Source organism: Phascolarctos cinereus, unplaced genomic scaffold (genome assembly GCF_003287225.1).
Source record: "Phascolarctos cinereus isolate Bilbo 61053 unplaced genomic scaffold, phaCin_HiC Scaffold_3;HRSCAF=262, whole genome shotgun sequence".
NCBI lineage: Eukaryota > Metazoa > Chordata > Mammalia > Diprotodontia > Phascolarctidae > Phascolarctos > Phascolarctos cinereus.
Window position 1 is genome coordinate 106,417,776 of NW_027555736.1, and position 13,085 is coordinate 106,430,860.

General features: G+C 40.5%; 1 protein-coding gene across 5 annotated transcripts in view; it reads left to right on the plus strand.

The window, feature by feature from the left end:
• Positions 1–836: 836 nt before the first annotated feature.
• STN1 (STN1 subunit of CST complex) overlaps positions 837–13,085 on the plus strand; it is a 49,298-nt gene continuing 37,049 nt past the window's right edge. For 3 of the 5 annotated variants that reach the window (XM_020987958.2, XM_020987959.2, XM_078151075.1), the window contains exons 1-4: positions 1,007–1,201; positions 1,761–1,955; positions 4,802–4,897; positions 12,302–12,370. In XM_020987958.2, the coding sequence (XP_020843617.1) occupies positions 1,826–1,955; positions 4,802–4,897; positions 12,302–12,370 (295 nt within the window). In that variant the 5' untranslated portion in view covers positions 1,007–1,201; positions 1,761–1,825. Of the gene's footprint in view, positions 942–1,006; positions 1,202–1,760; positions 1,956–4,801; positions 4,898–12,301; positions 12,371–13,085 lie in introns of those variants that run through there. The other 2 variants (XM_020987956.2, XM_020987955.2) reach the window with 2 other exon arrangements.

Here is a 13,085-nt window from a genome sequence, read left to right on the forward strand (position 1 = left end):
CTCCTCAAAATAAGTAACAGTGGTGTCTCCTGTAGTTCAGGACACTGTATAAGATTGTCCTGAAGTCAACTACGGTAATTTTGAACAACTGGCGGGAAGGCATGCGAACTTTTTTAGACTTAACAGAGACTGAATCCTTGATTTCTTTGAAGAGGCAACCTCCTTCTAGCAATACAGGTCAGCACCTTGCAAATCACAGCCTTAAGTGACGTGCCCCGTGGTAGCAGCGTCAGAGGCAGGACTGGAAGGTCTTCCAGGCTCCTAGGCCGGCCCTCAATCCACTCTGCTTGGGGCATCCCAAAGTAAGGAAGTAAACATCCTCCAGACCATGGCAGAATTCAAACAAATAGCACATTTTCAAAGCCCTTGGGAAAGAAATATTTCCTCTTCTACTAGAGGAGGGGGATGGGAGGAGGAAAATAGGATGCTCGAGGCACAATCACCACCTGAGAAGGGCCTAAGACTAGCAGAGGGGTCAGAGGAGCGAGGCCTGGACACACAGCAGCATCCCGTTTGCTTTATCTTTAATGGAGTTTTTGTTCCGACGTAGTTTTGGAGTCTCCGCGAGGCTCTGAGGCCAGTGCTTCTCGCCGAGACTCCGGGCGTTGTTAGGGAAAAGGAGGAGGGTAGAGAGATGGGCCAGGGCGGAGCCCAGGCGCGCGCTAGCAGCAGCATTCCCGGAGGCCGCAGGAGGAGGCTGCGGCCAAGGAGACACCCAGCTGGGCCGGGCGTTAGGCCTAGGGGGCGGTGTCAGGCCTGTCCCGCGAGCGGGACCTCCCCAGAGCAGCCAATGATTGCGGGAAGGGGGCGGGGCGGACGGGAGCGACGGGCCCCGGCTGGCCCTGGGCTGGTCCGGCAGAACGCTTCTCCCGGAACTGGCCTGGAAGGAGCGGGGCCTGCCGGGCTCTCCGCCTTCCAGTGACGCGTCAGGAAACGAAAGTGTGCGTGCGCAGGGAGGCGGGAGAAGAGGGCGGGGACTTCTTTTTCATTTCCCTTTTTCTTTGTGGGGAAGGGGGAGTAAAGGGAGATCGCGGGAGGTAGAGCCCCCACCCAGCTGCTTGGGGGGGGCGGTTGAGGGGGAGGAGGTGGGGCTCGAGATCACTGCATGTGGCCGGCGTCCCCTCGTGGTACCAAGGCCCCATGGTCCAAACCAGACTGGTTTCTGTGGCCCAAACGCGGCCTTCTGTCTAAGCACTCCAAAGTAGGTGCTAGGAGGCTTAGGAGTTGTTAATTTCAGCACTAGTGTGCAAAGGGAAGTTCTTATAGTGCGTGAGCGGGCAATGGGAGGTGGACAAAGCAGGATTGTGCGTTGAGAGAACCCCTTGAAAAAATCTCCAGTTGCATAAGATTTAGAACAGCAAGCCTCCTTGCTGGGGGTACGGTCGAGCGTTTAAATGATGTTGGAATAAGTAATTTAGAAATTACTTTATTAATAATATTTTAAATTGCATTAGGTTGGACAGTGACAATTCAAAAGAGGATTCTGGGGATATGGGTTCATATACTGTCTCAGCTACTTAAGGGCAGTAAGATCTTTATATAGAATGAAGGGGCTAGCAAGATGGTCTGTGAGGAGCCTTCCAGCTGCCAGTCTATGATCTTATGAAATCCGTTACACCTCAGCTTTTTCACCTGCAAATTGAAGATTGGATTTCACCTCTGAGATCTATTTTATCTTTATATTTATGATCCTTCAAGTTAACCGAATTCTCAGCTCAAGTTAGATCCCACAGACTCTTATTTTTGTTTTATGCATCCAGGTGACATTATCATCAGCGATCCTGGACCATTCAGAGTTAAATGGAATTGATAATACAGTTTCCAAATGCAGCTGGAGCCTAGAGAATGTGAAGAGACCCCTTCCCTTTTATGGGGTTTGGATCCTGTGTTTTTAGCATTTGCAAAATTGTATGTAAAGGATATACTGAGCATCAAAGAGTCCCACCAAGCTCCAGGTATGTGGCTTTTGAGTACAGAAGGCACAACCAGCCTTTTACCTTACTCAGGGGTTATCACAAGTCTTACTGACAACGTGAGGTTTGCAAAGTATTTACTTGGGTACTTGGCAGAAATGTTTCAGTGGTTTCATGGTGCCTGTGAAAATGACTGTAGCACTTTTTACTCAACTCAGGATCAAATTAACTTCTTGTTGTTTATTTAGGAGCCTTTAAAAAAACAAAAGGGGATTTTTTTGTAAGGAAGGAACTTTATGTGTGCCTACTCTGTAGTTGGATCAGATTTTTAATTGTCTAAATGTCCATTTGGCTTCTTTTGTACTTGTCCTTTTCTTTCTCTTGATGTTTGCTGTCGCCCCTTAACTTGTTAGTTTCCATATAAATTTTCAAATATGGGATATGTCACATTTCTACAGCATAATATGCCTGTGATTAGGTATTGTCTAGGTTTTGTAGATGAGGTAATGGGCCCAGAAAGGCTAAAGTAAGTTTTCCCAACCTGTATAAGTAGCCATTGGCAGAACCAGTACTGGGCCCCAGCTCTTGTGCTTCTGAGTCTGTGCTTTTCCATGTACTACTTCATGTCTGCCTTACAGCAAATAAATAGGTTTTAGGGACAGGGTTGATCAATGCATGTTGGAGTAATGACTACTTCCTTTTCATGGGAAAATTTCTGCCATTTCGGAGTTTCACAAAAAAATATTTATTTCCCAACCTATTTGTTCTGCTATATTTTAAAATGTAGGGCCTGAGCAGAAAAGCCCACTTAAAGCTCAGAAGGTTTCCTAGGCAAATGTAACCTAAGTGGTAGAGTTTTGTCATTTTAGTGAGATAATAGTAATATTATAAATAACTCATTTATAATAGCTTTAATAGCCTTATATAATAGCTTTAATGTCTGCAAAGCACTTTATGTAATATATCTAATTTAAGCTTCATGATAACTCCGTCAGGTAGGTACTACAGGGATTACAATTCCCATTTTATAGATGATAAAACTGAGGCTCAGAAAAGTTTAGATGATTTGTTCATCCATGGTCACAAATCTAAGACTAGATTTGAATCCAGAGCTTCCTGATTCTTAACTATACTCTAATCCACTAGACCAGCGGTGAGGAACCCTTGGCTTTGAGACCATATATGGCCCTCTAGGTCCTTGGATGTGACCTTTTGCCTGGGTCCAGGTTTTACAGAATAAATCGTTTTATTAAGGGGATTTTTTTCTGTGAAGTTTAGATTCAGTCAAAGGGCCACACTTGAGACCTAGAGGGCCACATGTGACCTCCAAGCCACAGGTTCCCCACCCTTGAACTAGACCAACTTTAGGCATTCAATAGAATGTAAGCTCCCTGAGAGTTGACCCTGGGCAAGTCAACCTTTGTTTCCCTCAGTTTCCTTATCTGTAAAGTAGGGCTAATAATAGCACCTACCTACCAGGGTTGTTTTGAGGATCAAATGAGATTAATTATAAAATGCTTAACACAGTGCCTGGCACATAAGTAAGCACTACATGGGTGTTAGCTATCATTATTTGTCACCTTAATACTGCCTAGTTCAGTGCTTGGCACATAGGAGCCTAGTAAATGCTTCTTTACCCTTTACTTCTACATCATAGTAACATTTAGATAGCCTTTTACTCTTTAATATCCACTACACCTTTCCTAATCATTGTTGGAAATGGTATGATTTTTTGCTTGTTTCCTGTTGAAAGACAGCCAGCCTTCCCCACAGGCATCTGTTTTCCAGAACAGCCTAGTATTTTTCATAGCTCATCTCCTTAGGAAGTAACTAAATCATACCAAATGCCACCCATATGGAAAGATCCATTGTAGATGAATGAAGCTGGGATGGGGGACGGGGGGGGGGGGGTGAACTAGAGTATTATAAATCTGTTGCTAAGGCTTAACTTTTTCCAGTGGGTTAAAATCCCCAAAATTGCTTAAGACCAACAGTGCATTCTGATCTACTATAAAAGGTAGTATTTAGTATTTAACTAACTAGAAACATTTCCTTTAAATAAATAATCAAGGCTATGTACCAGGAAATTTTTTTATTCAGAATCCCTCCTGAGTCCCAGGGAATGTGAAAACTGCTTAAGAGCCCTGGAGTGAGGCACTACACTTTTGGCCCCAGAAGTCTGGCCTGGATGACACAAATCCTATTACTTTTTGTAAGAGAGGAAGGATTCTGAGAAACAGTGACTAATATTTAGAAGAAACACTGGCAGATACAGATTGACCCATCTCTTCCCTTGGTTCCTTTTTGTTGTCAGGCCATTTTTTTATACTGTTTGTGTAGTAGGATAGTATGTATTGATATTTTTGTACTCTTATACATTAAAGTTGTTCATTTTGATTTTTATCAGTTGATTAAAGTCGATAGAGTGACATATATGTTTGTCTTCTAGGCCCCAGCCCCAACTGCCTTAAATTAATTTGTAGCTCTGACACCTGTGGAAAAATCCTTGCCTGAATTGCTTTGTTTTTTCTTGGTGTCTGGCATTCCAAGCAGGCCATTAAGCAGTGTAGGGCAATGGGAAGAATACTGCGTTTGAACTCAGAGGACCTGAGTTCAGATCCCAATTCTGCCACTTATTGTTGTGTGATCTGGGACAAATCATTTAACAAATCACTTAACCTCTCGGGGCCTCAGGGCCTTTTCTCTAAAATGAGGTTATAGAACTAGATGATCTCTGAGTTCCCTTCCATCTCTGAATCTATGACCCTATGATCTCTTTAAGGCTGGGACTTGAATAATTGATAGCTTAGGGGAAAATGCCATTAATAATACATCAAAATTGTAATTCATTTCCTATGAACTGGGCTTCATGGTTACTTCTTTTGCAGGTGTATTTTTTTACAATGGGCACCCAATAAAACAAGTAGATGTTTTGGGGACAGTAGTTGGAGTGAGAGAGAGAGAGTCATTTTACAGCTATGGAGGTAAGATCAATTCTCTTTTCTTTAGTTTTCTTGTTACAGTTGTACCCCTACTTCTCCAGACATTACTTTAAAGGCACAGTGTCTCAGAGAACATTGGGAAATGGAAAGTAAGCTCTCTTAGAGACCATGTGTTATACTCTATAAGAGAAACCTCTTGACAGTCATTGCCTTCCAACCATGGGGAAAGTAAGACATCAAATGAGAATAAACATGGATATTAGCAATGAGAGGTGACAGTTGAGAAGGGACATGGATAGACTTTGAAAAGAAGGTAGAAAAGAGGAGCTATTTGGTGTCAGGATAGATAGATAATCCTGAACACTTCCATGGTCACGGAAGATATTGTATTTTAGCATTTATGAAAATTGATCATAATGGAGACCCTGAGGAATCATGAAAAGATTAACTTATATTTAGTATGTTCTTCTTAAGAAGGCAGAGTAGGAGGAGCAATGTACTGTAGAAATATTTTTCTATACAAAATTTCTGGTTTCAAATTTTTTAAAGTCCTAGCATATTTAAAGAAATAAATGAAACTTATCTGGGTAAGATGAGTGACTACAAAAGTACTTTGTAAGTTACAGTGTGCAATATAAGCAAGTTGTTCGTACAGTTGTTATTATTATAATGATAATAGATGAGGCATCACACCAAAACATGGTAGAGGCCAGAACATGGTTTCACTTGGTGATTTTACAAAGGTGGAGGAGCCTATTGCAGCTGAGAAGGGGTCAGGAGAGTTTTCTGTGGGAACCTTGACTTTCTATGGCCCCTGAAGGTTGGACAAGTGACCTCATTTTTACCTTTTAACTTTCTGGGTGTGTGTGTGCGTGTGTAGTATACTGTTCATATTTTGCTTTATCTGGAAACAGATGGAAGGAGCTAGGTCCTAAGAGTTTTTGTAGTGTTTTTCGTAATTAAAAAAAGATGAAATATTACCACATGTATCATTTACATGTATTAGATTTACTAGTTATAAATTGTTTATACTTACAGGGTTTGAGCATTGAGAATTTTTCCCAAGCCCTTTATGTTTTCTTGTTGTCTTTATTTGTGTTCTAGAATAGGTGGTCTTGTTAGGTGCTCCCTATTGAGGTTTTTCTTGCATAGAGTTTTCTTTTTACTGTTATATACTTTTATTCCTATAGGAACAAAGGGTACTGGACCGTTCCATTTTGACCAGCTTGCTCATTTGGACAAGCCTTTATTAAGGGCCTGCTTTGTGCCCAGCCCTGAGTTAGGTATTCTGTAGGACATAAGGGAAGCATGAGCCAATTCCTTCCCCTCCAGGAACTCCTAGAAGAAACAGAAGAGGACATCAGTGTTTCTGTAGTAGGCATTTGCTGGCAGTTGTGATCATGTTGAAGTTATTTTTCTCTTTGAAGTAATCTGATCCCCCCCACCTTTTTTTGTCCATAAGAAAGGTCAGTAATATTTGTTTTGTAGCTATCTTTTCAAGACCAGTTGATTGAGGGCACTAGGGTGCCAGTTCTGTCCTTAGCCTTGCTAGTTGATCTTGACTTTGCTGCTGCTCCTAAGAGCTACGATTTATGGAAAGCTTCAGACATTCTGTCTTGATCTCATAACTACCGTGTGAGGTCAGTGGTAGAGATAGTTTATCCATTTTGCAGATGATGAAACTGAGGCTCAGGGAAGTTAAGGGACTTGTTTAAGGTCATACAGTGAGTCACTGACAGAGCCAGAGTTTGACTTCAAATCCAGTGTTCTTTCTATTATACCGTAGCTTTCTCTGTAGATTCAACCTGCTGGAAGGCCAAATCTGTTGATTTTTAAAAGAAGCAAACAGCAACAACCTAAACGAGGATATTGTCTCTCCCATAAAATAAATCAAGATCTAAGACAGATTTGGAGTGTTTGGATATGCTTGAATAAACTTTCCCAGAGAGGGAATTCCCCAAGAGAAAGAAACCTTTGAGGGCTGTGTTGGAAATAGTGGAATAATTCAGAATGAAAATAACTTCTAAGCCTACTCTCTCCCAGCTGACTGAGTCAAAGCTCTTTCTGGCTCTGCCGACCAGAGAACTTATTTTAGCTTTTAGAATGAATACCTGCCAGGCTGCCCCTCCCTGTTCTTTCCTCAGTTTTGGTCTGCCTGACTCACTGGGAGCTATACTTGGGCTGTTTCCTGTTCATACTGTTTGACTTGTCTCACAGCTAAAAACAAAAGGGTGACCAGGGCTGGCCTGGAAAGGAACTGGTATTGCATCAGCTAAAGAGTAGTGCCTTACATAGTACTGTGGTGATCTATCCCCCTCTAATCCATTCAGCAGCAGTGGCCCCAGAAGGCTTTAGAAAGGGCCAGGGGGAGAGTTGAAAAGCAAGTATTAGCCTGTGGCCTCTGTCATGATTGTTAGTGGACTTGAATACCACAGCCAAAACAGCTTAAAACAGTATCTTCTACTGGGGCCAAGAAACCTGGGAGGCAGATGTCCTCTTGCTTCTAGAATTTAACTTGTCCCCAGTTGAAAGCTTGAGAGAATTTCAGATTGTATAATAAAAGTCTGTATTTTCTGGGTATAGAAGTTAGTTGATAAATATTGACTAAGCACTTCCTATGTTTAGGCATTTTGCTCAACTCTAGGGATACAAAGAGAAGCAAAAAACACAGTCTTTCCCCTCAAGGAGCTCACATTCTAACAGGAGAGACAACATGTAAATGACCAGATACCTAGAAGCTGTATGTATGTACCTAGATATATATGTATATACACATACATATACATACATATACATGCACACATACACACATATATTTATATGTGCATATATACATATAAATATATACATACATACATATATATGAAGAGTAGGTATTAGAATCTCCAAGGGAAAGGTACTAGCAGTTAGAGGGGACCAAGAAAGATTTCTTGTAAAAAGTGGGGTTTAAGCTGAGTCTTGAAGGAAGTTGGAGAAATTAAGAGGAGGAGATGAGGAAGGAGACCATTGCAGGCAAAGGGATAGGCATTGCAAAGACGCAGGAACTAGATATGAAGTGGCTGGAAGGGTGGCATAGTGGCTAGAGGACTGGCCTTATAATTAGGAAGACCTGGGTTTAAGTCCTGCCTTTAATGTACATTAGCTGTGTGACTGTCAAGGACCATTCATCTCCCAGAGCTCCAGATGGCTCTCTAGAGCTATAAGTTACAAATGAGTTGCTTCTCTGCTTTGATGAAGGAGTTTCCACACTAAGAGTCCCCGCACACTGATCAAATCACAAGGTAGATCCAGTGCCAATAAAAATTTGTCTAGATGCTTAGTAATGTTTGGCTTGATGGCATCAATTTTAGATCATTGTTGGGGCCAAAGTAATCTATTAACCAACCAAGAGGTGCTGCTGTTTTCAGATTCCAGTTCTGGCCCAGCTTCTTCAGTTTGGTTTGTTGGTCATTATCTTTGTTCTTTCTAGTCACCTTGTAGGAAAATTCTAAAACATTTGTCCCACCCAATCTGGATTGGCTTTATCTACATTGACTCATGCCAATCTGCTGTTGTTTCCTGTCACAGGAGTAGAATAACTTGTCTCCTTCCACAGATGAGTTCATGCAAAAATCGTGAATAAAAGGGAAAGAAAAGATAAGGCTTAGGGTTTTTTTAAAAATTAATTTGAACACACTCTGATTTTTCTTTGTCCTGAAACAAAATAACTGGCCTACCATGTTATAGCCAACACTTACAGTTGGCATGTAAAAGAGTTCTGAAGACAATGAGGCTACACAGAATGATACATACGTTTTCAGACGTAGTAAATGAATTGATTTGTTTTGCTAGAATTTATTTATTTGTTTCAAGTGGGCATCTATCAGGGAAGTGTGGGGCAGTTGGTGGGTAGTGATAGAGATGCAAAATTTAAAACATGAAACAGAGTGTTATTAAAACATCTATGATCCATTGTCTCCTTCCTTTTTTCTCACCTTCTTCTTAATTCTGCAGTCTGGCTTCTGGCTTCATCATTCAATTAAAACTATTCCTTCCAAAGATACCAGTGATCTCTAAATTGCTAAATCTGATGACCTCTTAGTCCTCATCCTTCTTGACCTCTCTGCAGCCTTTGTCAGTCATCTTCTTCTCCCTGAAATTCCTTTCTCACTAGGTTTTCATGACACTGTTCTCTCCTAGTTCTCCTTCCTATCTGAACTCCTCCTCCAACTCCTTTGCTAGATCTTCATCCAGGTTATGCCCACCAACCATGGGTGTCCCCAAAGTTCTGTCCTGGGCTCTCTTTTCTTTTCCCTTTATATGATTGTGGTTGCTAAGCTCACCAGCAACCATAAATTCAGTTATCTTTTCTGTATTGATAAGTAACTAAGTAACACAGTGGGTAGAGTAGAGTCTAGAAGACTCATTTTCCTGAGTTCAAATCTGGTTTCAGATACTGGGCAAATCCCTTAGCTTCAGTTCACCTCAGTTTCCTCATCTCTAAAATGATATGGAGAAGAAAATGGCAGACCACTCCAGTATCTCTGCCAAAAAAACTCCAAATGGAGACATGAAGAGTTGTAGACTACTGAAAATGACTGAACAACAAACAATACTGATGATTCCCAGATCTCTTTATCTAACCCTAACCGTTCTCCTACCTATTAGACATCTTGAACTAGATGTCCTTAGTAATAACAGTAATAATAGTTAGCATTTGGATAGTGCTTTTAGGTTTGCAAAAATACTTTTACGTGTTATCTCATTTTATTCTCAAAACAAACCTGAAAAGTTTGTGTTATCATTATCCCAATTTTACAGATGAGGAAACTGAGGCTGGCAGAAATTAAGTGGGCTTGCCCAGGATCACACAGCTAGTAAATATCTGAGATCAGTTTTGAACCCAGGTCTTAACTGTCCAGCTCCAGCACTCTCTCCACTGCACCACTAAGTTGATTACTCAACAGGTCCAAAACTGAACTTCTAGCTCCCAAAACTTCCCCCCTGAAATGCTACCCATTTTCTAACTTTCCTATTGCTTTTAAGGGCAACATCACCCTCCCAGTCACCCAGGCTCACAGAGAGGATGACCTTAACCTCTAGTCTTTACTCTTTCACCCTCAATATCCAATCAGTCACCAAGTCATGTTGATTCGACCTTTTGATTCGATCTCTTCCACATACTCCCTTCTCTCCTGTGCCACCACCTCATGTCTAGACTATCATAGTGCCCGTTGGTTGGGCTCCCTGCCTTAAGTCTCTTCCCGATTCAGTCCGTCCACTCAGCTGTCAGATTGATCTTCATAAAACACAAATCTGACCATGTCACCTTCCTATTCAGTAAACTTCAGAGGCTCCCTGTCACATCCAAGATTGAGTATAGAATCCTCTAACTGGCATTCAGATCTCTTCATGACCTGCCTACCTCCTCCCTTTTGAGTCATCCTTATACCTTATGCTCCCCTTCTCCATGTACTCTGCATTCCAGTGACATTAGCCTTCTTGCTGTTCCTCAATCAAGATACTCCCATCCCCTGACTTTGCATTTCACTGCTATCCATCATGCCTAGAATTCTTTCTGTCCCATTTCTGTCTCCTGGCCTCCCTGGCTACCCAGCTGAAATCACACCTACAAGAAGCCTTTCCTCATCCCACATAATACTAGTGGTACCTTCCTTCTGTTGATTCTCTGCAGTCTATCTTGTTTGTACCTTGTTTGTATATGGTTGTTTACATGTTGTCTCTCTCATTAGCCCCTTGAGAGCAGGCCCTTTTTTTTTTTTGCTTGGGAAAAAGTCAGCTGGGTGGCACTGGGGGCCTGGAGTTAGGAGGACCTGACATTAATGCTGGCTTCAGACACTTAGTAGCTGTGTTAGCCTGGACAAGCCACTTAACCTGTCTTTGTCTCAGTTTCATCAACCATAAAATGGGGATAATAATAACACCTACCTTCTAGGGTTATTGTGAGGCATAAATGAGGTAATATTTGTAAAGTATTTAGTACAATGCCTGGCACAAAATAGGCTTTTAATAAATGCTTCTTTTTTTCCTTCTTTCATTCTGTACTGAAGTCCTCCACACGGATAAGATCATGGGTAGATCCTCCCTTTTGTTATTCTTTATATATTGAAATATTTTGTTCTTTGATGATTCTTAAATTCAAAGTTAAAAAGAAAAGAATTCTTTTAAAGAAAAGAATATAAAAAAATAAAATTCATGAACCAGATGTTCATGGGTTTATAAAGTCTTCTTTTTGTTCTTTGAATATTGAAATATTTGTTATTTGATTATTCTTAAGGTTGTAATAAAAAAGAAAAAAATAGTAAGGCAACCAGACCAATAGACCAAGTGTTCTCTTCCATCCTCTTTTGATCCTTCCAGGAACAGTACCTTGCAGGCTGTTTAGCTTAGGGGAGTGGCAAGGTTGATGCTTGAACCTCTTGAACAAGAATTGCAAGGATTAAGGTAACTTTAGGGCAGAGATTCTGCCCTGGAGAAGGCCCTGGGCTAATGTCTCAAGGTATATACTCTCCTTCAGCTATTCCCTTCTGATATGTCAGGAGCACCAGGTGATATCTGTCTTTTCCCAAAAGGCCTTGCCTACTCCCTTCATACCAGCTCTTCTCCTCTAATGAATCTACAGGGTTCTATAACAAAACAATATTTTCATGACCAGTACTATTATAATTTGTAAAATGGAAGTATGTGTGTCCATGTACACGTTTGTGTGTGCATACGTATATGTATAAAAATGTAAAATAATGTGTTTATTATGTATGTATCTATGAAAACAAAACTTTGTTCCTTTGTAGTCATTCATCTGAAGACCTCGAAGTACTTTTATTCTCACATTCTCTGTATTAAGTGAAAGTAAGTGGAAAATATCTCAGAAAGAGATACTAAGGCATAGGGGCTTCATTTGATTTCTCAAGGCCCCTTTCCATGATGATAATAAGAAGACAGCACAAAACCCTAGACTCTAGGCTGATATCTTTTCAGTATAGGGTATAAATAATTTTGCCAATATATTTTGTTTTAGCTAATTCATCTGTCTATGAACACTTGAGACTAAAATGGACAGTTACTTTCTAAGGACACTGTTTTGGGGAGGCAAAAATATTGAGTATCTAAGATTAGTGGAGCACAGGAAATATACAGTTTGTGCAGCTGATTTTCTAGAATGCAAAAAATTAGAGTTCAAAGAGGAATGTTTACAATGTGTACAAATTTTGACGTGCAGACAAGTGGTTTTTATTAGGGGTCTGGTGAGAAATGTCTGGAGATAGAAGAGTTTGAATAAGTGTTTTATACTAGATTAAAGTATTTGTCTCTTGGGGAAAAGAGTAATATAAATAATTTATCCTTTTTCACTGTCACTGACAAAAGTGCAAAAGTATTATGATAACATGCTTGCCATGCAAGAAAAGCCACCATCTCTGATCTGCTGTATTTATGTTTCCCTTATAGTTGATGACAGTACAGGTGTTATAAACTGCATCTGTTGGAAAAGCTTACAAGATACTAAGTTATCTTCAGGTAAGATGACATTGATTTGCCATGCTTATTCACCTTTGATTTAACCAATACATTTTATTTCTATAAACGAATCAAAAGAGTATTTAGGCCTGAATTTTCAGATGAGTCCATTGGGTTTTGTAGGCTGTCAGTGACACACTTAAAGCTTCTGTTGCTGTTCTGAAAACTGATAATGTAGTGTAGTGTAACTGATCAGGTTTGTTCACTGACATTCTCATGATTCTTCTTTCCATCCATTTGGGGCTCATTTCCATCCACACTAGTGGGAATGCCAGCCGAATGCTATCAAAGTTCAGCAATTCTGGGTCTTTGTTATTCAGGGCAATTACTGAGTGGAAGAGGACAGCTATTCCAGTTCAGTATGAGGCCATGTTGCTTAGCTAGAGGTTTTGAAATATCACTCATCTACATGGTAGCAGTAGCCAAACTCTACAAAGTCACGAGTTGGCATGACACCAACATCTCTGATCTATTATGTGCTCCACATAACATACCAGGCATTCTGTGTTGAGAAGCATCTAAAAATATTGCTTAAAAATAACTTTTTTTAAAAGATAGATTTTTATTGATGTATTTTGTTTATATATTGCCTAGATTTCCTTCTATCCCAGACAGCCGTCTCTTAAAAAAACAAGCAAAAATTTTTTAAAGAAAAAGGGAAGATTGATGTTTGGCAATTAAGAGATCATTGGTAACTTTGGAGAGAGCCCTTTTA